Source organism: Theropithecus gelada, chromosome 4, assembly GCF_003255815.1.
Source record: "Theropithecus gelada isolate Dixy chromosome 4, Tgel_1.0, whole genome shotgun sequence".
NCBI classification, from domain to species: domain Eukaryota; kingdom Metazoa; phylum Chordata; class Mammalia; order Primates; family Cercopithecidae; genus Theropithecus; species Theropithecus gelada.
This window is the reverse complement of record NC_037671.1, coordinates 158,679,807-158,705,007: the sequence shown is the minus strand read 5'-3', so window position 1 is coordinate 158,705,007 and position 25,201 is coordinate 158,679,807. Positions and strand designations below refer to the sequence as shown.

At 35.9% G+C, this 25,201-nt stretch overlaps 2 protein-coding genes across 3 annotated transcripts in view; one reads left to right on the top strand and one right to left on the bottom strand.

Annotated features, from left to right (window-relative positions):
• Positions 1-5,414, top strand: part of SLC2A12 (solute carrier family 2 member 12) — a 66,427-nt gene extending 61,013 nt beyond the window's left edge. The window contains exon 5 of the mRNA XM_025383197.1: positions 1,226-5,414. Coding sequence (XP_025238982.1) covers positions 1,226-1,379 — 154 coding nt within the window. The 3' untranslated portion in view covers positions 1,380-5,414. The remainder of the gene's footprint in view (positions 1-1,225) is intronic.
• The window catches only part of TBPL1 (TATA-box binding protein like 1), a 35,720-nt gene continuing 15,573 nt past the window's right edge, over positions 5,055-25,201 (bottom strand). Inside the window, exons 2-7 of one of the 2 annotated variants that reach the window (XM_025383198.1) lie at positions 12,325-12,503; positions 9,952-10,034; positions 9,722-9,785; positions 8,104-8,207; positions 7,912-8,006; positions 5,055-5,586 (exon numbers count right to left, since the gene is read on the bottom strand). In XM_025383198.1, coding sequence (XP_025238983.1) covers positions 5,507-5,586; positions 7,912-8,006; positions 8,104-8,207; positions 9,722-9,785; positions 9,952-10,034; positions 12,325-12,459 — 561 coding nt within the window. In that variant the 5' untranslated portion in view covers positions 12,460-12,503 and the 3' untranslated portion in view covers positions 5,055-5,506. The remainder of the gene's footprint in view (positions 5,587-7,911; positions 8,007-8,103; positions 8,208-9,721; positions 9,786-9,951; positions 10,035-12,324; positions 12,504-25,201) is intronic. The other variant, XM_025383199.1, reaches the window with a different exon arrangement.

The following is a 25,201-nucleotide window of genomic DNA, read 5'->3' as shown; positions in this document are numbered from 1 at the left end:
ATCAGCCTTGTTTTAAACTTACCAACATAATCTCAAGTAGCTCTTGAGGAATATCGTGCGATATACCACATTTCCCTGGTGAGTTGACATTCCTACTTTCAAAGACGATTACTTCACACCAATACTTTTCCCAAGCCTCCAGCACCCCCTCCCACTTCCTCACTCTAATTATTTTGCTTTTTAGTTCACTGAGAAAGTAAATTGAGACCATCTCGTCCTCCTGCCACAAGATCTAACCTGCCTACATCTATGCCCACACATTCTGCCTTGCTACAAAGGTCAATGCTTCCATTTGTACACTGCATCAATTTCCCCCTCCTATGGGATTATCATCATGCACACACTCACAAAGCTGCAGTATTTCCCATCCTGAAAAAACACCTTCCTCAGATTCCCTCCAGATACCAACTCGTTTCCCTGCCCCCACTTCTCAGGTCTCTGGGATTCTTTGCAGGGTTCCCTCCCTAACTTCATTCCATTTTCTGATCGTCACTGCTTTAGAGAGATGCCACCTGTGTAACAGTCTGTCCTCTCCCACCTAACGAAATCCTTTTTTCTCCTTCTCCGTTTATTTCTCATTAGCACTTTTACTACTTCAAATTATATGCTTGTCTCCCCTCTAAAATCTAAGTAAGCTCCTTGAAAACAGGAGTCTTTATCTACTCAACCCATACCACCTACATACTGTGGCCACTCAAATCACTGGTTAAATTACAGAAAAAGGTATTTGAAAAGGGAGGTTCAAAGGCAGCTCTTCATTTTTAATAAAGGTAAAATACAATAGCATCTTTTTGTGTTGATGGAAAGAATCCTGTAGAAAAATTTGTTAATGTGGGAGTGAGGGATGACGTAGAAGACAGAAGAGATATAAATATAGGCATATTGCTGGAGTTTGAGAAATGGAAAAAAATAAGGTCTGGGATGCAACCTCCACTGGTTCTCTGTATGTAATACTATCCTTGGAATCCTTCCCCACAGAGCTGACTGCTGGGATTGTGTTCTGAGAAGACACCGTTACCCCTTGCATGAGACTGACCAAAGTCTGCGGCATACTGAATTTCATGATGCAGCAGGCTTCCTAATAAAAATATGTATTTATTTTGCATAGCTAAAACATTAAAGCCCCAGGGTGGTTTAAAAAATAATAGCCTACACTTTTTTTTTTTTTTTTGTATGTACTGTAAACTAAGAATGACATTTTCATTAGTGCCTCTTTTTCTTTCAGGAACTATGTGAAAAACAACATTTGCTTTATGAGTCATCACCAAGAAGAATTAGTGCCAAGACAGCCTCAAAAAAGAAAACCCCAGGAGCAGCTCTTGGAGTGTAACAAGCTGTGTGGTAGGGGCCAATCCAGGCAGCTTTCTCCAGAGAACTAATGGTCTCAACACCTTCTGAACGTGGATAGTGCCAGAACGCTTAGGAGGGTGTCTTTGGACCAGTGCATAGTTGCGACTCCTGTGCTTTCTTTTCAGTGTCATGGAACTGGTTTTGAAGAGACACTGAAATGGTAAAGACAGCCTTTAATCCCCTCTTCCCCAAAAGGAACCTCAAAAGGTAGACGAGGTACAAGGTCCTAAGTGATCTCTTTCTTATTCTGAGCAGGATATCAGGTTAAAAAAAAAAGTTACTGGCTGGTTTCATACTTTCCACCTTCACAGAGCAGCCTTTGAATAGACTATGTCCTAGTGAAGACATCAACCTCTGCCTTAAGCTATGTATGTACGGAGGCCAGTCACAGCTTTATTATTCAGACACACAAGTGGTCTGGACATAAGGGTACAGGTTTTGCCAACCAAGACACTGCTTGCAGTGGGTCTTATGCAAAAAAGAACCAGAATACACAGTGTGGACAACTGCCCATGTATTCCATCTAGATTAGGAGAGGGTCCTGGCTAGGATTTTAGTGGTAATTCCTAGTTACATTCAACAAGTATAAAGATTATAGAGCTTATTTTATGAACTATGAACTACAATTTAATGCAAAATATCCTTTTATGAATTTCATGTTAATATTGTGAAATATTAAAATTATTCTGCAATAGTTGAGAAAAATGAGCATTTTTTTCCATTTTAAAAAAATGCATAGAAAAGACAATTTTAAAATCCTGGGACCATATTTATTTAGAAGTAGCTGTTAGTAAAACATTAGAAAAGGAGTCAGGCCATTAGGTTATTTATCCAAATCTCTAAGCAATTAGGTTGAAGTTATTAAGTCAAGCCTAGAAAAGCTGCCTCCGTGTAAGGCTTTCATGACAATGTATAGTAATCCACAGTGTCCTGCAATTCTTCACACTCCTCAGGAATATCAATACCTCAGGTTACGGCACACAGGCTACACTCGATGATGACTTTCAGTGACCGAAGACACAATAAATGACATTCAGACATCAGGACAATTCCCTCGTATGTTCTTCTCTATGATGGCGGCCTGTACAAGCAACGTGGGTTTCACCCACACAACGATGAACTGTTCTCTACTTCTCCAGTTGATTTTAAAGACTTGGTAAGAGGTCTCACTAATAAAATTTGGGTATGATGATAGAAAATCCATAATCAAATCTTGAACCAAGTAACATATTAAATTACTAATACTGTAAGTGATGGAAGACACAGAAAAAACGTAAAAGCACGAACAACCTAACTTGAAAAAGAATTTTTAAATATGATTAACCTAAAGAAAAGAGAATCCTAAGAGCCAGCTCCTTCTTATTTAGCTTGGAATTTTCCCATTGGTTCCCAATAAACTGTCCCAATGTCATATAAGGCAACATGATCTACTATATTCCTTTATAACAATGTGGAGAGACTATAAACCTATGTAAGTAGTAAAACTATAAGATCAGAGACTCAGGAGACTGACTAAAAGGGCTGATCTGCAGTGTATTATCTGTATTAAAATTGCAGGCGAAGCTAAAAGGAAAGGAGATTTGAGATCTCAATTCTATCACAGTGTATTTCACATGCAAGTCAGAGCATGCATTGTTGTTTGTTTTTGGAAAGAGAAGGGAAGTGTGTTCTGCCCCACGTTTCCTTCCGTGTTTATAGTTCAAACACTATATATACTTTAGTTATTTTTTGGTTTAGCCATTCATTATAAATGGGCAGGAAACTTTATCAACCTAGCCGGTTTATTACTAGTGACCTCGACTTTAGTATCTTGAGTATTCTTTTGCATTTTTATTTTAATATCCCGAGTCTGTAACTAAACAATTTTGTCTCTAAATTTGTATCCAATGTTCATTGCCCCACACCAAATCAAGCTTTTTGATTTTCAAAAATAAAAAGGGGGAAATACTTACAACTTATACATATATATTCACAGTTTTTATTTATAAAAAAAATTTACAGTACTTATGGAGAGCCAGCAGAAGACATCAGAGCACTCACTTCTTCCCATCTTTGTTAAGGTTAGCGAATTACCCATGGACACTGCTAGGTGAGGCTCACTCAGCAGCCCTGAAAACAGACCCGGTCACACTGTCTTTACCCTCTCCCTTCAGATAAAGCACTTCGATTAGCTATTGATCTGCCCAGTTTTCAAGTCATGCGAATACTGAAAAGGTTGTATCATCTGGATCTGTACCTTGGCTATATAAGCATGTTTTCCCCCTATTCTACATTTCTTTTTTTGGTGAACATTGCAAAACAGGAGGTGACTTATTACGGTTAATTAAAACTAAATGAAAATGTCAAATCTTTAAAACACTGAGCTTGTAACTCATGTAATTTTATTCTCTATATTTATGAGTTTGGCTATCCTACTGATTCTTAAAATAAAGGAAATAAACTTTTTTTTTTTTTTTAAAAAGGAAATATAAAAGTCTAACAATTCCAATGAAATCTTTCCTAAGAAAGAAAAGTGTAATTTCGCCTTTGCCTTCCACTTTGGAGTAAGAAGCAGGTTAGGGAAGGCATTGAGAAGAAAAAAGATAAAAATAAAAATAATAAGTGTTGTTCAGTGCAGTGCCTAAGCTAGGTTTTCAAGATTTATTTTATAATACGGTAAGGAAAATGTACTATATATGGAGGTTAGGATGTTGCAACTTTTCCACAAAGCTTTGAAAACATTTTGGAAATACAGGTTTTTGTGGAACATTGTGTTGGAATATTGTCTCCATTAAGTTTCTCCTGAGAAGCTAACTGAACTCTCCACTCAGCTTTACTTCTAGGTATAATCACTGTTGGTTACACTAAACTCCTATACCTAAGTGATAGGGCACAACTACGCTTGATCCTGTATTACCACATCAGGGCTCCTGGGTGAGCCAGAGACACTGTTTCATAAATGCGTATTTATTATAACTTTAAGAGTAGCAATCTCATATACTGAATAGTCACTCTTTAACTCCATTAAATAAGATACAGCAAGGGGAAGGACAATATCGCACAAAATGGCCTTCAAATTCAAGAGGGGCTATTTGATAATTACATTGTGGCACAGAGGCAGCTTGTGGGCACTTCTTGTTAAAACATCTCCATGTTACCAACTTCTGACAAGACTCTTAGTATAGGCTTGGGCACCAACCCAAGATTAAAGTCAAGAACCTCAATCACTTCTCTACAACTACAGGTGTTGAGTCTTTCCAGAAAAACAAAGATCCAAATGAGGCACCATTCATCACAGCTTCTTTCTCATGGCCATCTAGTGGGTAAGAGGTTTCTCTTCTTAAAACTACAATTTCTTAACCTTTACAAGTTATTTAACATTTTCTATCATATTAAATTAGCAACATAAAACATTATCCTTTATCTATAAACTTCTGGTCTGGTTCTCTAGAGTTTATATACACGTTTTTATTTCTAATCTGCAAGAAAAAAAAATTCCTATTTGTTATTTGGTAACAGAGCATTAAAAGATACTATACACATGTGGCGCATATATATGTATATATATATATACACACACACACACACAAAATACACTTCAAAAAGAAGCCAACACACTTTAGCCAAAGTCTTAAACTTGCATAGATTTTAAAAAAAAAGTATGAATACAATTTTTGTTAAAATAGAAAATGGGGAATAAAAGTTACAGAATGGATATGAAGAGAGATCTTTTCCAAACTTTTATTTGTGCACATTCAATTGAAAAAGATAACTTTTACAGGTTCTTTGGTGCCCATATTCAGCATACAAAAATGTAAAAGACTATTCACAAATAAAACACATTAGCTCAAAATGGAAAAAAATAACAATGACAACAATAAAACAATCTAAGGTAGTGCACACTGTGACAGCTCTGCTTATGGGGACATGAGAATTACTGCGAAAATAAATAGAATGTCCTTTTGTAAAAGCAGCAATGTCATGTCTTGTAAACTTCCTTTTATATTACAGCAAGGTTTGGAATAAAATCCAAAGGGACTGGAGCTTACACTGTAGCCGTGAATGAATAAAAGAGTCTATCTCCTCAATTACTGTTGGTCCAGTTTTCCTTTTGAGTCCAATGTGCAGCAGGTTTAAAAGGTGCTCAGTTAGAGATTCTAACCAATTAAGTGGTGAATTATAAAATTTCTTTCCTGCTTTCAAACACAAATGGGTAAATCTGTTCCACAGCAGTAGCAACAGCCTTTACATTGGGCCCTGTAATAAACACAACGGAGGAAGGAGTGAGAAGAGTTGGAAAAGGGAGCACTAGGAAAAACTGATTTTCCAGAATTAAAAATATTCAAGTGGTATAGAATATCACGTTAACTGTTTAAAAAAAACTACACATATAATTATACACATAGCCATAATAAGTAAAAATAATACAGATTTTGTTCTGGGCAATTAAAGGACACATGAAACACAAAATGAGGTTATTCACTTTGTTTTAGGGCACCAGACCGAAAAAAAAGAGTATATAAAAAACTGCATACAAACTATCATGGACTAATACAAAAAGTACTGTAATATAATATGTACATGAAAGGAAGGAGTAACAAATGGGACTAGATAACAGCTATCCTTTTGATCACTATCATCTGGCTTCTGGTTAGGCTACAACAGAGGCTCAGGAATATGCAGGAACACAGCAGAGTGAAACAAAGCTGCCACCAAAATGTTGGGAAACCAGAATGCTGTTTTAAAATATATGGTTTAAAAATCCCCAGATTTACCACCACTGGGTATCCACATGTTTATTACCAATCTGGTCATTTCACCCTCAGAGCTTATACAAGTCAATAGAAAACAAAAAAAGCACAAGGCTACGAGGTGACCATGCATTATGTTAATTCTTGAACAACTTTATAAAAATGTAATCTTTCATTTAAATTGCTAAAAAGAAACATAAAAAAGGACAATGAAAACTATTTTCATAAAATTTATTTTGAATAAAAATGGCTTCACTAATACACACTTACCTCTTTTGAAAGACCCAGGAAACTAACAAATCCACCCACTGTAAACACTCTGAAGGTCCTAACCACATCCTATCTTGGTGAGGTCCTTCCTGACTCACTTTACCCCCACCCTGCTATGCTTTGCTCATGGGAACCAATTCAATATTACTAACATTTCATAGGATATTCCTGATCTAAGTAAACAATGCATACTACTTAACCACGTCAATTGTCTTCAGTTTATTATTGTTTTGTTTAATATCTAGTAACTCAGTAAATACAGAGTTTTACATATGCATTGTTTTATTATATACTTAGTAGAGATAGATCAATAGGCTTTGGGCCTGCTCAGACATCCAGCCTCCAAAGTGTGGAAACAGAGAACAGAAAGAAGGGAACAAACAGACCTGTCCCCTACCATCCCATATTTAAGATTCAGGTGGGATCCTGGGAATACGCTTTGAAAGTCCCCAAGGAAGATGGGAAAACCCATGGGATGAGTCAAAACTAAAATTTATTTGTTGAGAGACTAAATTGTTATTTTCCTCTATGGACTGAATAAAGAAAAAACAAAGCTCAAGGACATTGAAGACATTTTCTTTAATTCTTTTTTGCCTAAGGTTGGGCCTGAGTCCCAAGCAACGCCTCTGCACAATTTATAATCATAGTACCATTAAAATGTCACACAGCATGCTAATGCTACCCTTTGACATGAATGCCTAGTTTTCTGAAACCACCCTTTCTCCAAATAAAGATGCAAAAGATATAGCAAGATAAACATAACAAACAGGTACCAATTATATTTAATATTTTGCTTATGTAAAACTAAAGTTTATAAAATGAGTTTCTCATGAGAATTTTAAATATAAGGTATCATAAATTTACATACTATGGATACATATACCAGAATATATATACATACACATATATATGTGTGTGTGTGTGTATATACATATATAAATTTTTCTTTTTTTTTTTTTTGGACACAGAGTCTCACTCTGTTGCCAGTCTGGAGTGCAGTGGTGTGATCTCAGCTCACTGCAACCTCTGCCTGCCGGGTTCAAACGATTCTCCTGCCTTGTAGCTGGGACTAAGGTGTGCACTACCACGCCCAGCTAATTTTTTGTATTTTTAGTAGAGACAGGGTTTCACCACGTTGGCCAGGATGGTCTTGATCTCATGACCTTGTGATTAGCCCGCCTCAGCCTCCCAAAGTGCTGGGATTACAGACGTGAGCCAATGCACCCGGCCCACCAGAATATTTTTAAAGCTCCATACTGGAAACTACTCAAATGCCCAATGAGAATGAATGATATATACAACTACACAGAACATAATATAGATGAAACCCACACTAAGATAATGCTGAGTGAAAAAAGACACAAAATAGTATGTGTAACGTTTATAAATAGTACAAAAGTAGGTAAAATAAATCTACAGTGTTAGAAGTCAGGAGACCGGTTCCTCTTAAAGGGCAGAAGTAACTGAAAGGAACAAATCAGACATTATTTCTATCTTGGTATAAGCATCTTGTATCATTCAATCCATAATTTACAAGTTTGGTTTCAATATCATAGAATACCTGTTACTGTGATACTTCCTGTCGAAAAAATCTGTAACGTAGCTCTTAGAGATTTTATCCGATAGCACACAGCAGGATGAAGTTCAGGTTCATAACTATACAAAAGAAGCCACAATTAATATAAATATTTACACCCTGACTAGTAATTTCAAATTTGGTAATGTATCAAGATAAATTGCTTCAAAGACTTACCTGGCATGAGGTCTATTGTTCTTTGTGAATTCTGGCAAACGGATTTCAAATGGCATGTTACACACTGCCAGAACATTAACAACCTTAAAATCTGTAAATATTACCTTTAGGAGAGAAGTAAAACTCAATAAATTTATTTTGAAACAAACAAACAAAAAAATCTGCTCATCATGGCAATCCTTAATAACCATCAATCCTTAAAACCAAGAGCAAACAAGATAAAACAAAAACATTTTAAGTGTATGTTTAGTACTGTAAGTTATGTAGCATTGAAAGCTTTAATTCAATTTTTTAAAAAGCCCAAAAACTTCATTAAAAAAATAAAACCAGAGGTATTTGCATGATTAAAACAGTATGGGTCTTTCTAATCACATGTTTAATTTCTTAATACTTTTAAGTGAAATATTTAAAACTACTGAGAAAGGACAGAGAATAGTGAGGGAAAAAATTTAAGTCCAGGTCATCCTGCTAGAGTAAAAATGGAAAACATGTCACCTTAGAAAGTCAGTAAATACAGAGTGTACACTGGGCTCCAAAAGTCAGATGTTTTTCTCATATGGAATAAGGCAAAATGACATTTCTGTGACAATATTAGTTAGATGTTTATTTTCTTTCTGGGGATAGAGTGATAAAATTGTTTTTAACTAACTGGGATTTCTCTCAACACTTCTAATGTTACACTAAAAGAAGTTCCAAGGCCGAAAATAATGCTCTTAACCTTAATAACTTTGGTCACTCCTACCAACATCTTCAACTGTTTCATCTCATCTTTTCAAACATTCCTCCTAAAACCACAATTTTGGGTAAGCTAACTATCCTTCAACTCAGCCTTGCACACAGCAGTTGCGCAAAGCCAGGAAACTGCAAAGTGGCAGCACTCTCAAATCACAGTACAACTCAAGACTCTCTCTACTGCCACCCTCCCTCAAGCACCAACCCCCACTCCCCACCAGCCATTCAGTCTCTTCCTATCACCCTCTACTTCAGAGAGACTGAGTCATCAGAGGGAAACGTAACTTCCTCTCCCCACTTCTACAAACTTGTCTCAATCCCAAACAGCCTTGCCCTCATCTTCAGGGACCATTCCCATCTTTATCTTTCATTTATTCATCATTTGCAAGTGACCTAGCAAGTCCATAATATGTAATCATTTTATTCAAAGGTATATACCTCTATCAAGTTATAGTGAGGAGGCTGACATGCCGGTGACAGTCACGTTACATGTGTGAGAGCCTGCCAGCTGGTGTGTCCATGTCAAGGGGCCTCTGCCATTCTCTATTCACCACTCTGACCTGGCATTCTTGAGATAACCAAAAACGATTTTGTTTGTGTACATCAGAGGTGAAAAAAACTTAGAGATGAAAAGGAAATTAACTTGTGAGGAAACAAGTCTCTTTATGGGAAAGGAATTAGGGAAAAAGCTAGGATCCTTTACAAATACCCACATGGCCAAATTTTGCTACAAATTTTCACACTGAAGGGCAGTATTAAAAAGCCTAGAAAAAGTTCAATCATAAGAATAGTATGTATAGTGATTTCTTGAGTCTATTACAATTTTTAATTCTACAAAAATAAATCCTTAAATATTTATAGTTTAGATACTGTTTGAAAATGTTACCTGAAAACCTAGTTTCTGCAGACTGCGGGCTAAGCGTCTGGCACCAAATTTAGCTTCTTCTTCACTATGGTATTAAGGAAAGAAAAAGATTATCAGTTATACAGGAAACAAATTTTATACTGAGGAACACAACAAACTTCACATATGATTTTGCTGTTAAGTCTAGGAAAATGTCCGTTCCATGAGGGAAAAAGCAAAAAATAAAAACAAAAAACCCAAGTAGCATTTACCTTGTTGCTCCAGTGCAAATAATTTTTCCTGAGGACCAAATTGTAGCTGTAATTCTAGGTTTTCTAAGCTTCATTAATACTTTCTGGGGGAAAAAAAAATCTGATTACCTCATAAACATTATTTTTCACTTATGGTTCTGTTCTATATAGTCATATTAATGTCCAAATACTACTCTCCAAGCTTATCCAAGACTGCAATAACTGCTCTCCAAATCACCCATTTTGAAATCAAGTATAATACTGAACACAAAGAACATATTAATCCAAAAAGACATTTGATTAATTAAAAATACAAGGTGTATAGAAATCTCTCACTCTATATACTTGAAATCAATGTACTCCAAGTACATAAACAATTCAACTCTCATTCCACTCCAGTCACATAACTGGAACTTGCATGGCTCCTCACACACACGAAATCTGTTCATGCCTCAGAAGCTTTGCAGTAGCTGTTGCTTTCATTTGGAATAGTATCCCCTCAATATTCCCACTTCATTCAGGTCTCTTACCAGATGTCACCTCCTGAAGAGAGGCCCTCCCTAACCATTTTCCCTGAAACACCCATCACTTCATCGCTTTCTAATTCCTAACTCTGCTTTCTGCTGTTTCATGGTACCCATCACTACTTTATATTGTATCCTAGAGTTGAGATGCTTATTACATACTCTAGTTCAATATGGGCATCTTGAATAAAGGAGAAATGTTGGAGCTGGAGATGTAATTAGAAATTCATTAGCTTTGGAAGGCATTTAAAGCTATGGGTTAGAATGAAATAACTACAGAGTGTGTATCAATAGGTCAAGGACTAAGCTCCAAGAAAATATGCAAATTTTAATTTTCATTCCAACCATTAATGAAAATATTTGTTAGATGCCCATTCTGCGTAAGAAAGACATAAATGCTCACTAACATATAAATGAATCAGATGTTTCTGCTTAAAATTTTTGTTACATTTTGTGTTCTTCATTCTCTGTCATATGCCATATTATCAAACTAGAAAGCTATTAAATCTGGGCAGACTTAAAATTTACCAAAGATCAAGATAAAATTTGAACTAAAATACATCATAAAATTTCATATACAAGTGACTGAGAAACACTTGACTGAGTTTATTCCACATTTAATTGTCTCTCACCGCCACCAGCTTGTCTATCATCTCAGATTTTTCAATTAACCTTCCTTAAAAAAACTATTTCCTTTCCATATGTCATGGTGAAGTACCAAAGCAGTGTTAGGCATAGTCCTCTCTAAACTTTTGAGCAGACATATTGATTACTTTTCTAAAGGAAAGATGGGATTGCTGACAAACTTGAAAATCTTTGTGGGTCACTGAAAATTTTAATTGAATTTAATTCATCTTTACTTAGTTTCTAGTACTAAGAATTAATGATGGCCAGGCATGGTGGCTCACGCCTATAATCCCAGCACTTTGGGAGGCTGAGGTGGGTGGATCACGAGGTCAAGAGACTGAGACCATCCTGGCCAACATGGTGAAACCCCATCTCTACTGAAAATACAAAAATTAGCCGGGCATGGTGGTGTGCACCTGTAGTCCCAGCTACTCGGGAGGCTGAGGCAGGAGAATTGCTTGAACCCAGGAGGCAGACGTTGCAGTGAGCCGTGATCGTGCCACTACACTGCACTCCAGCCTGGCGAAAGAGTGAGACTCCGTCTCACACACACCCAAAAAAGAATTAATGAAAATTTACATAGGTATCCTGGCACCTCATTTTTAAAGCTAAACAGAGCCTTGAGATGCATTCTTAATTTTCATAATAAATGTGTAAAATACATATCCATCTCATCAATCTTTGGTTTATAATGATGTCCAATGTCTTTTATAATGTTAATCTCAAAACACTAAGGTTTTATTATTACTTATTAATATTCAGGCTTTAAAATATTACAGGTTTATCAAAAACTAAAATTCAAGATGTCCACGTCAAGATATAAATCATATTATTTTCAGCAGTTTGTTATGAAAGAAAACTATCTACTTTTGTTAAAGAAGAATATGATAATTAAAATACTATAAAAATTATATATAAAGGCATCATTCAAATACAATTACATTTTAATAGGTACATGTGAGAATATAAAGGTCCCTTTCTTCAGTTAAAATAAATTGAGAGAACAATAAAATGTCTCTGTAACCAATGAGTTCTTTGCTGATTCAGGTACCGACACTATGTACAAAAGCTTGAACCTCCATGAGAGGAGGGACTGCTTTTACAGGGCTCACTTCTATATCCAGGACAACCAGCACATGGTAAGGTGATCATAAATTATCTGTAGAATGAATACATTTTAGTATCACTCATAGAACTATAAAATTAGGCTATGTAGTACAAATACGAAAACTCAAATACTTACTCCAACATCACGTTTATAAATTACATTTGCTCCTTCCAAAGCAATCTTCCTTAAGTTTAAATGGCATCTTGTTCTAAAAACACAGACTACATTTGTAATTAGAATGTCCAATGCAACATCACTGTCTGCATCCATTGGGGTGGTTTTAAAATTTAGCTTTCCACCACGAAGATCACATCCTGAGAAATAAAACAAAATAAAGTCATTAAACTTAAATGTTCTGTTAATTCACTTTTCACAAACAATCTTGAAATTGAAATGTAAAAAATGAATCTATATTATTTATTTTTCAAATGTTACTAGAATCAAATTATGTCCCTGGCTGGGCACAGTAGCCCCCGTCTGTGATCCCAGCACTTTGGGAGGCCAAGGTGGTTAGATCATCTGAGGTCAGGAGTTCGAGACTAGACTGGCCAACATAGTGAAACCTGGTCTCTACTAAAAACACAAAAATTAGCTGGGCATGGTGGTGCACGTCTGTAATACCAGCAACTAGAGAGGCTGAGGCGGGAGAATCACTTGAAACCGGGAGGCGGAGGTTGCAGTGAGCCGAGATCGCATCACTGCATTCCGGCCTGGGCGACAGAATGAGACTTGGTCAAAACAAACAAACATTAACAAACAAACCAACCAACCAAATCATGTCCTTTCTTCTCTTCACTAAAAATGTCATTTTTTAAAAAACTAACATGACATCTAATATACTTCAAAATCTAGGCCTAACTTTCATTCCTTGAATTAAAAAGTAACTTTTACTTGCCAGGAGCTTGCCAGATTCATCTCCTGCTATTCCCCTCTACAAACACTATGTTCCAGGTGTACCACAGTAATGACAACTCCCCAAACGCGCCACATTCAAGGGTTGGATTCTGGCCCCAATGTCTAACCCTTAGTGGCATATAACCCATCTCATGCAACTTGCTGGCACTATAAAAAAATATGGCATACTTCTATTTCAAGCAGAGTAACTGACTTAAATTTAAAGCAGCAAAAATATGAATAACATTTACTAACAGAATTTTCTCATTACTAACCATTCATTCATTATTTTCTTTCTGAACACCTCTAGACTGAAGATAATGGAGGCAAAAAAATGATTAAGGCAAAGTCTTTTGTCCTCAAGGAGTTTGCAAACTTGGGTGTATAGGAGGAGCTCTATCAAATAATTTGCATAATACCATTTTTATCAAGATCAGAATCTCCCAACATATATTTGCCCAGACTCTTATGATTTACACAAACAAACAAGCCCCAGTTTTTACTTAGTATGTGACCCATGACCCAGATAAAAATATTCTTTGTGTTTTCACACGTCAAAAAATAAACAGGCAATTTGGCTTAACTCACAAAAAGATCAGAAAATGGTAAAAACATACTATAGTTGTCTTTAAAGTTCCTTGCAGCCACAATGTAAAAAACTAGTATTCTTTATAATAAGGATTCGTAATATATAACTAAGACAGCGAAGGGGCCCAGAGTCTAAATAAAGAAGGTCTTGTTTCTCTGCCTTTCAGTTTCTGAGAGAACACAGTGGCAAACCAGACCAAGACTTCTGACACCTCTATGGGACCATATGGCATTCAATTCTGTGTATCAATTGTACCTCAACTTCATTATATTTTTTCACTCTTACATTCCCATATTCCCTTCAATCTGTGTATCTTTTTGTTTTTCTGCTCTTTGTACATGTTTGAGCTACCTCAAATAATTTTTATGTATGAGGAGTGAGGCAGGGGTGACAGCAGGAACTGATGGATAGATATATAGGCAGACAGATTAAAAAGCAGAGGCACAGGGCCAGTTTATTACCATTGGTCTTAAGCATGTGCAATGTCTGACTCACCACTTACTAGCTATTAGAACTTGGGCAAGTTATGTAACCTGTGTCTCAGTGTTCTCATATGTAACATGGAATAGATCATGCCTACCACAGAGCAGGGCTGTGAAAATTATATAATGTATGAAAAGTACTTAGTATATATATCTAGGATATTGTAACAGTAAATGATAGTAAGTATTGATGAAATAAGTTCAAATCAACAGGCAGATCAGAGGATTTCTTCTGATCATGGGAAGTAATCACTACTTCCCATGATTACATTAGAGCCCAGTTACTAAGCCATCTGGACAGCAGCAGGTTTTCTGCTAGGCTCCTGGCTGCTTACCCCAACATCCATTCCACCCTGCCTTCATAATGACCACAGCTCAGATGTTTAGCTGGGTACAATGTGGCAGAAATAAAATACTATAGACGTCAAGCTCCCTGGCAACAACTGGTATAGCCAACTGGCCACCTGAATATGTTCTGGTCAATGAGACATAAAATAAAATTGTTATGTACCTTCTGGGAAGTCTACTTACAGCAACCAACTAAGCCAGCAAGGGCTCCTTTGCCTTTCCGCCCTTTTTCATTCTTGCTGTCTAGAGGTTGGATGTGAGAGCTAGAGTTCAAGTAGCCAATTTTGCACCACGAGGCAATGAGGATGACGATGGTAGAACAACAAGATAGAAGCAGCCTGGGCCCCTGACGCTGTGAATCTCCTTATTCTCCCTGTTCTTCTTAATTCTAGACCTCATGAGGATGAGAGAAAAATTAGTTTCCCTCATGCTGGATTTCTGTGATACACAGCCAAACCTAATCCTAACTGTTGCACATCCCTTAAGGATAAGCTACCACAAAGCAACTACTTAAGAAGAAACCTCATGCGAATCAACTATCAAATTTACTATTTTACTTGTTTTTATATAAACAGGAGAAAACAAATGGACTGAGATTTACTACTTTGAGTTCTACTCTACTCTGAATTTACTATTTTGAGTTCCATCTGAAGGGACAACACTAAGGACGATATAAGTAAAACTAAGTCAAGAAAAAAAGGGTAAAGCAAATCTGTGTGAATGCAAAAAAGGAGCCTTGAAATTAATTCAAAATTGATGATTTTTCAGCATTTCAGCAACTTGAATTTTAAAAATAAGGTCATGGGAATAGTTCATCGTAAGTTACTAAGTATTCATATTTTATAATATGAGTAACCTGACAAGCAGGCTCAGAAAAGATTGCTTTAATAAGAAGTTTTCAATTAAAGATGCAATATAAAAAGTCAACACTTTTTTAAAAGAGGCAACCCACATGAGAGACCACATTTTTCGAAGCATGAAAAAAGGCCCACTTGCAATCAGTTCATCTGTCTTGCAGAACAAGAGAACAGAACTGGATATTAACAAAGATTTAGTTTTTAAAGCTAAACATATTATATCCCTTTTCAATAGGATAATTAGAATGACAGCCCAATGAAACAGACAAATCTCAACTTCTCTTTTTTTTTTTTTTTTTTTTTAGACCAAGTCTCACTCTATCGCCCAGGCTGGAGTGCTGTGACACAATTTTGGCTCACTGCAACCTCCGCCTCCTGGGTTCAAGCAATTCTCTGCCTCAGCCTCAGGCGCCCTCCACCATGCCCAGCTAATTTTTGTACTTTTAGTAGAGACAGGGTTTCACCATCTTGGCCAGGTTGCTCTTGAACTCTTGACCTCGTGAGCTACCCGCCTCGGTCTCCCAAAGCGCTGGGATTACAGGAGTGAGTCACCGCACCAGGCTGACAAATCTCAATTTCTACAAAGCATCTGACTGCCTAACAGGTCCCTTGTATTTTTTTAAGTGTAGTGACATAATTTATCGAGGAGTTAAACAGGTCTATCTGACTAAATATTAGTAGTTCAGAGGCTTAGGTTATTCTTGAAAACACACACACCACTTTGTTTAAATTAAAACAAGAAAAACAAAAGAGCTAAAGGAAAGATGGAAACTAATTCCCAGAAGGGAATATTCCAAATTGTTTATGACTATGATGGTACCTACACTTAAACATCAGAATCATCTATTTCCCCTACTAAATTCTAAGCTTCTTGAGGTGAAAGACTGTTTTATCGGTCTATATATTCCCATGGCTCAACATCGTATCTAACACATTGTAAATGTTCAATTATTTGACATATGAATGCTATGAAATCCAACATTTCAAACTCCTAACTATATTAAATTTCTCATCTACCTACAATTCCAAATTATTTCTTTTAATTCTAAGCATGAAAAAAAAAAAAAAACCTGTTAGCAAGGCTGAAACTATTTCCAAAGCCACCTATTTTCACTGAATGCAAAAGAGTTAACGATCTTTTTTTCCTACAAGCCCTTTGACACAACATTCATGAAAATGCATATACAGTATACTTCATTATATTTCATGGTGGTTTACAAATGATTTTTTTTAACTGGTTGTATAGATTCCAAGGGGAATGTGTTTAAGCAACTCCACCAAAAATACAGCATTTGAAAGCGACATTTAAACTCACAAGGCTATTAAGCCTGATAACCATGGCACTACCATATATTTCAGATACACAAAAAGGCAAAAAGAACACAATGAACATCTCTGTACCCATCATTCCACTTAAAAAGTAAACATTACAATACAACTGATGCCTCCCCATGCAGTTCTTCCAAATCACATCCTCCTCACCTTTCCTCCAGAGAAAGCCTCTACTTTCAATTGCAGTCTTATCATTCTCATGTTTCTCTTAAACTTATTATACATACACAGTGTTATATCCCTAAATCCAACTAATTCTTGATTTTTAAAAGATTATTGATGAATCTGGTTTGCTAATACTTCCTTTAGTTATTGGGTAGAATTAGCTTATACTCTTCCTTTCTCGTATTGTCCTTATCTGGTTTGAGCATCAAGGTTACTATACTAGACTCATTACACAATTTAAGATGGTTTCTTTTTTCTTTCTTTTTTAATTCTCTGGAAGACAGGTTAGCAGATGTTACCTGAAAATTAACTGGAATTGTTTGTTGTTTGAAAAATTATTAAAGACAATTTCTAATTTTTAAATTAGATTGAATTTAAATTTTTAACAGTGTTAAAATAATTAATGTCTGCTTTCTTCAAGTCTATTTTGCTAAATTAAATTTCCATTTCTTCTATATTTTAAAAATTTACTGGGCATACAATTCTTCATGGTTGTCTTAATAATCTTTTAAAGTCTCTGTTGTAGCCACTTACCCTTTTTTCATTGCAGCATCATTAACTCCTGTTTTTTATTGCTCTTGTCAATCTTACTTTTCCACTTTGGTTTCTTCCCAGAACAAACTATCAGTAGCTGATCCTCTCTATTGAATTTTTTGCCCATGTCCATTGTTTCCTTCCTTCTACAGATTTAATATATTCTTTTTCTAATTTCTTACATTAAAGTATTTAAGTTGAATACTGAACACTTTAGTTTTTAACTGTCTTTTCTTGTATAAACATTTAAGACAATTATAACCCAGTGCCTTAGGTGTGACTGAAGCTGGGTATGTGTTTTCATTATCCCTTAATTCTAATGATATTATAATTCATTTTTTCTTAGACGAATAATTTATTTAGCAGTTCTCTGCATTTACTAGTAATTGAAGAAATGCTACCTTAAAAGAATAAGACACCACTTACTTATATTGGCAAATATCAAATGGTGTTGAAAGTGTGAGTAAATCAGCTTTCTCTTATAGTCTGGTACAAAGACTTTCTATAGGAGATACTCTGGCCGTGTGTATTCAGATAACTTAAAATGTGAATATATGTGGAACTACAGTCAACAAGTAACGATAAGAAATAACTGAACTTGGCTGGGCACAGTGGCTCACGCCTGTATTCCTGGCCCTTTGGGAGGCCGAGGTGGGCGGATCACAAGGTCAGGAGTTTGAGACCAGCCTGACCAACATGATGACACCCTGTCTAAAAATACAAAAATCAGTCGGGCGTGGTGGTGCACGCCTGTAATCCCAGCTACTCAGGAGGCTGAGGAAGGAGAATTGCTTGAACCCAGGAGGCGGAGGTTGCAGTGAGCTGAGATCACACCACTGCACTCCAACCTGGGTGACAGAGCGAGACTCCATCTCAAAAAAAAAAAAAGAAAAGAAAAAAGAAATAACTGAACTGACCAAAGTATAATAAGATGACATACTGCAATTTCATTTATGACTAAAACAACCTGCACATACAATGAAAAGGAACTAGTTAAATAAAGTACAGTACAGTCTTATATAATAGACTACTAAATGGAATTTATAAATTATAAAACTAGATAGATGTAGAGATGTAGACAGAGGTCCATAATGTTTGTGAGAGTAGAAAAAATTATATGTCTAATTATGAGTTCATTCTGGCTTATGAATCTACATATGCACTTACATAGTTATATCTGCCAAAATGTTAACAACTGTTCTATTCAGAGAATTGGCACAGCAGGGTGACTTTTTTTTGGGGGGGGGGTAAGGTCTGGATCTTTTAAAATAAAAAAAAAACAAATAAATATTATATATAGTTTAATATAAAAAAACAGTTGTTCCCATTTTGATTTAAATACAAATACCAATTATTTGCCCACTGCCCAAGTCCTAATATTAAGACATAGCTTGATCAGGTGTTTTGTCCTGTTTCTCAAGGAAATGGCTTAGTGTGATTTATCAAATATTTTCTTAGAAAAAAGGCAAACTTCAAAACTGTAGCTGTCTTCCCTTCAGGAAGTGGCACATTTCTAGCCTTCTATTAAAATGCATCATAGAATTTAAAGCACATTCTTCCCTACTCAATGATTCTGTGTACAAGAACACATCATCTGTATTTTTGGTCCTCTTTCTAGTGGTATTCAAAAACATTACTCCAGCAACTATAAGGAATTGAAACCTTAACTGGAAGACATCGCCACCTTCTGGCTTTTACAACAAATTGCATCAAAGACTACTACATTTAAAATTTTCCACACCAGGAAAGATACTTAAACTGAAAGGCCACAATAAACCCTGTCATAAACACGAAGCAAAAATAAATCTAAAATCTAATTGAAAGACAAGAGAATAAATAAACCTGAGAATATAGAAAAGAAGAATCTAACTACTTAAAGTGGACTCAGGTTGAAGCTGAGGATACAGAGGAATGCGCCTCAAGGTTCTAACCACAAAATTACCATCTATGATCAATGGCAGAAGCAGGGAAGGACTGATAATAGACCAATTTGCAAACACAATATGAACCCACATGGTCTCCTAGAGATGGCTCTTTTCTAAAAGAAAGACACACCATACAAAGCAACCTCATATCCTTTATAAAGCTCCCAAAATAGCAGATTAGGAAACAGACATTTTGTGTCCCAATCCCAACACATTACTTGACAGTCTCTCAACACATGCCTAGGATCAAGATGAAGAAAAGCTAACATTTGCCTTTTAGAATGATGTTCTTTTGTATCTGTTTGATAGTATAAAATAAGCCTTATAAAAGGGGGCTCTGACCTAGTGTTCCCGTTTAGTTATGTGACACTGGGCCACTTACTTAACTGCTCTCTAAATCTTCATTTTGTCATCTATAAATTGGTGAAAATATCACCTGTACCTCCCAGGGTGCTTTTAAGGATTAAATATTATTATGTATGCCAACTATATAGCATACAGTATGTGTTCATTAAATGGTGGCTATTACTGACAGACGGATTCACCAATAGTTGAATATTAATTGTATTATTTAATGAACTGATGCAAAACTTGAGAACAGTTACGGGGGGCGGGGGGAAACACCAAGATCATAATGGGTTAGGCAAGGGTCAGCACACTACAGCCAATGGGCCAGTGCCTGTTTTCCCTGTTTTGCAAAAGTTTTATTGGAACACAGCCATGCCCATGTGTTTCCATAATGACTACGCAGCACAACTGAGTAGTTGTGACAAGAACCAAATGAACCACAAGCCTAAAATATTTACTCTCTGGCCCTTTAAGAAAAAGTTTGCTGATTACCGGACAAGCCCAAAGAGGTACTACCAAGAAAATAAAGTTTATCACTAATAAATGTAAGACCCACATTTTTAATTAAAATGACAAAATGTCTGTATAACATGGTCCTTGATTGGATCCTGGTTTTAACAAATCAGTATAAAAGATATTTGAGAGAAATTTGAGTGATTTGAGTGGATCTGAATAGATTTGAGTGACATGAAATTATGAAATTACTGTTAATTTTTTAGAAGAGAAAACAGAGTGGTTATGCAGACAGACTTTTTTTAGAGATGTACACTCAAATACTTGGGGGAATGTCATATCTGCAATTTAACTTTAAAATCTTTCACTGTTTGAACTCAGTAACAAATACATTGAGATACAATTTCAGAAGATTCTTGATGTCTGGAATCTTGCCATCAAACAAATTTGGATAATCTATTCTAAGATACAGCACAGACTTGGATAGTAGTTATCATAGTATTTTAGGACCAAAAAATGCTGTATTACTGCTTCACCTCTTAACGATTATTAGATCAAGATGACAGAGATTACATCAAACTAAAAAGCTTTTGCACAGCATAGGAAACTATTAACAGGGTGAAAAGCCAACCCACAGAACAGGAGAAAGTATGTGCAAATTATATATCTGATAAGAGATTATATCCAGAATATATGTAAGAAATTCAACCAACTCAGCAAAAGAAACAAATAATCTGATTAAAAAATAAGCAAAACACCTTAACAGACATTTCTCAAACGAAGATACACCAATGGCCAACAGGTATACGAAAAAATGTTCAACATCACTTATCATAAGGAAACCGCAAATCAAAACCACAATGAGATACCACCTCACTCCAGGTAGAATGGCTATTACAAAACAACAACAACAACAACAAAAACACCTATGTATTGATGAGGATGTGAAGAAAAGGGAATACTTTACACACTGTTGGTAGGATAGTAAACTCATACAGCCACTATAGAAAACAGTATAGAGGTTCCTCGGAAAATTAAAAATAGAACTACCACATGATCCAGCAATCCCACTACTGAACACATATCCAAAGAAAATGAAATCAGGATGTTGAAGGGATTTCTGCACTTTGCTATTTACTGCAGCACTACTTACAATAGCCAAGATACGGAATCAATCTAAGTGCCCAACAATGGAAGAATGGATAAAAATGTGAATAATCAACTGTAAGAAATAATGAAATCTTGTCATTTGTGACATTAGTGAACCTGGAGGACATGATGTTAAACCAAGCCAGACACAGAAAGACAAATTCCTCATGATCTCACTCATATGTGGAATCTTTAAAAAAAAAAAAAAAAAAGAAGGTGTTATCATAGAAGCAAAAAGTAGAAGAGTGATTAAGAGAGACTGAGGAGAAGAGGATGAGAATAAAGGGAGGCTGGTCAATGGATATAAATTTACAGTTGGATAGGAGGAATAAGATACGGTGTTCTATTGCATATAGGGTGACTATAGTGAACAGTAAGTCTTGTATATCATAAAATAGCTGAAGACAGGCTTTTGACTGTTCTTGCCACAAAGAAATGATAAATGCATGAGGTGATAGATGCCCTACCCTGATTTGATCACTATCCAACAAATTTGTACCTCATAAATATGTACAATATGTACAATCATGTGTCAATTAAAAAATAAAAAACCAGCCTGGGTAACACAGAGAGACTCAATTTCTACAACAAATTTTAAAATTAGCCAGGTATGGTGGTGCACGCCTGTGGTTCCAGCTACTTGGGAAACTGAGGTGGATTGAATCTGGGAGGTTGAGACTACAATGAGTTATGATGGCGCCACGGCATTCCAGCCTGGGTGACAGAGTGAGACGCTGTCTTAAAAAAATAAAACAAAATAATAATAATAATAATAATAAAACCTTGGTGACAGATATATGAGTGTTTATTACACTAGTCTCTCCACACTTCTGCCTACAAGTTTCCATAATAATTTCTAACAGCTGTTTAAGATTAGGACTTTATTTAATAAAAGGTTAAGACAACATGGGGTTCAAAATGTACTGTACTACTTAAACAAACACATACTCACATAAACCTAGGTTAGATAAGACTGTCCAGACCAAAGAAAGTAATAGCCTTTGCTATTAAAATATCTGCAATATCCAGAATTTATCAAATTATTAAAGATATTATTTCCAAATATCCAAAGGAAAGTACGATGGTGTGAGATATAAAAACAGCGAGCTATGTGAAGAAAATCTTAGGACATTTAGCATAAGAATGGAAAAAGAGTAGTTGTTCTCAAATAACTGAAGAAAAAAGAAAATTGACAGAGTCAATTGAGGTCACAAGAAAAATCTCATGAAGCCACACAAAAAAACCACACACTTACACTGCAAAGTGGTGGGCTCTCCAGAAGATACGTGTCCAAAAAGGGAAGGTAGGGCTAGATAATTAACCAACAGTTAGGAGTGGCACAAAACAAGTCTTCCATTAGATGAAAGATGAGACTAGACTGATGGTTTTTAAGATTCCCATCTAATTCTAAAATCCCAGGAGTCTAACATATTAGATGAAGATACATTCTAGACAAATGTAGGAATTATACAGTAAATTTCCATTTTAATTCTAGAAGTATTCTGTGAGTTTAGATAAATTATCATCAATTCTGAACTCCCCACTTTCCCTTCAGCATGCATTTGTGTTCAAAGGGGCAGTAATGGGAGAGAGTTAGATGCACTAAGGTCTAACAGTTGAAAACCTTGAACTTGTTGGGCAGGATGACATTCTATCATGAGGACATTTTTGTGTCTGGCCCAAGAGCTTATACTTTAGGAGTCAGTCCACAGGGTTGGCATTTTTGTAGTCTAGCCACATGAAGAAAACTTTACAGTTTGCCTGGCCATAAAAGAACCTTGTATCTTCCAAAGAAAAAGACTGTATACTATACCACCCGTAAAACACTTAACAAATGCTTAAGTGAAAGCAAAAGTATTTGATGTACAAAAACCATCATTACATTAAGTTAAACAGAAAGTTGAAGTATCTTCATTACATATGTCTACTTACTATCTATGAGACTCAATCAAGATACTCAGTCTGAAGACTGTTAAGCAGGTAGCATTCATGTGAATAATTTTGTATCAAAGTGAATTATGGTTAAAAAAAATCTACATTAAGAAAGCTACAAGGTACTGTTTTTTTAATGGAAATTAGTCAACAACTCTGAGGTTGCCAGCATCTATTTACTAAAAAAAAAAAAAAAAAAAAGGGTATTTTATGCTTTAGTCAATGACATTATTTGTAATGGTGTTTAAAAGATGATGGGGAAAGATTTAAATGATACTGATTTTCTGAATGACTGCTTAAGAAAAGATAAGTTCAATGGTTTACGCTCTCATGAAAAAATTCTGGTCGAAAAAATGAAATATTTTGCAATATAAGAAGATATATCTTATATTGAAAACCTATCTCATCTTAATAATGTTTAAACAGTAGCCTAGTTAATATTTTCACTGTTTCGACGAATACCAAAATGTATCTATAAAGTAAGAAAACTTGGATGCTGGCTGGGCACGGTGGCTCACGGCTGTAATCTCAGCATTCTGGGAGGTCAAAGTGGGTGGATCATTTGAGGTCAGGAGTTCAAGACCAACCTGGTGAAACCTCGTCTTTACTAAAAATACAAAAATTAGCCAGGCATGGTGGTGGGCGCCTGTAGTAGCTACTGGGGAGGCTGAGGGAAGAGAATTGCTTGAACCCAAGAGGTGGAGGTTGCAGTGAGCAGATTGTGCCACTGCACTCCAGCCTGGGCGACAGAGTGAGACTCTGCCTCAAAAGAAACAAAACAAAACAAAACAAAACAAAACAAAAACACTTGGATGCTAAGACAGTAGACATGAATTGTAATGGAAGCTACACGACAGTGGACTAGTTCTGAACTGCTCGTGTTCTCATTTGTAAAACACAATACCATTTACCTCTCATGATTGTTTTGAAGAAAAAAAACTCACAAATTTTGATATGCTCTATTAAAGTAATGTATTAGTCAATGCTAACAATAATATTAACTAATATACTATTGTGGATAAAGGAAAAAAGTATATTTTACTGACTACAACCTTACATTTGGAAATTTAAACTCAAAGATGAGAAATTTGGCATTTGATTCCTTGTTATACAAAAGCAAGTTTTATTTTGGATAAGATTTCTTAATATTTCAGATAAATTGTCCAAATATACAAGATTTAAGGAAGACAGCATGTCATTTTCTGATTACATAAGAAATACTCAAATAGTCACCTGGCCAGGTGGATCATGAGGTCAAGAGATCAAGACCATCCTGGCTAACGCAGTGAAATCCCGTCTCTACTAAAAATACAAAAATTAGCTGGGCGTGGTGGCAAGCGCCTGTAGTCCCAGCTACTCGGAAGGCTGAGGCAGGAGAATCACTTGAACCCGGGAGACGGAGGCTGCAGTGAGCTGAGATTGCGTCAGTACACTCCAGCCTAGTGACAAACCGAGACTCTGTCTCAAAAAAAAACAAACAAAACAAAAAAAAAAAAAAAAAGAAAAGAAAAAGAAAAAGAAAATAGTCACCCATAATCCTAACCGTGATAACTGCTTTTTTCCTATGCTCATATAAGCACATGGTTCTAAGCTCTAAATCCACATATTTATCTGTGCATATGAAACATGATTGGGATCATATGCACACGCTGTCTTACCTAGTCACCAAAGGATTTTATAAAAATCTTGGACAACCTGAGATATGAAAAGTGGCAATACTGAATTAACTGATTTTCCCTGAATACTAATGAGGGTGAATTTTTCAAATACAGTCAGTCATGTGCTGCCCAACAATGTTTTGGTCAATAACAGACCCATATACAACTGTGGTCCACAGTATTAAAATACTGTATTCTACTACACCTTTTCTATGTTTAGATACCCCAATACTTACCATTATGTTACAACTGCCTACAGTACTCAGTAAAGAAACATGCTGTATAGGTTCACTGCCTACAAGCAATAGGCTATACCATATAGCCTAGGTGTGTAGATTCTACCATC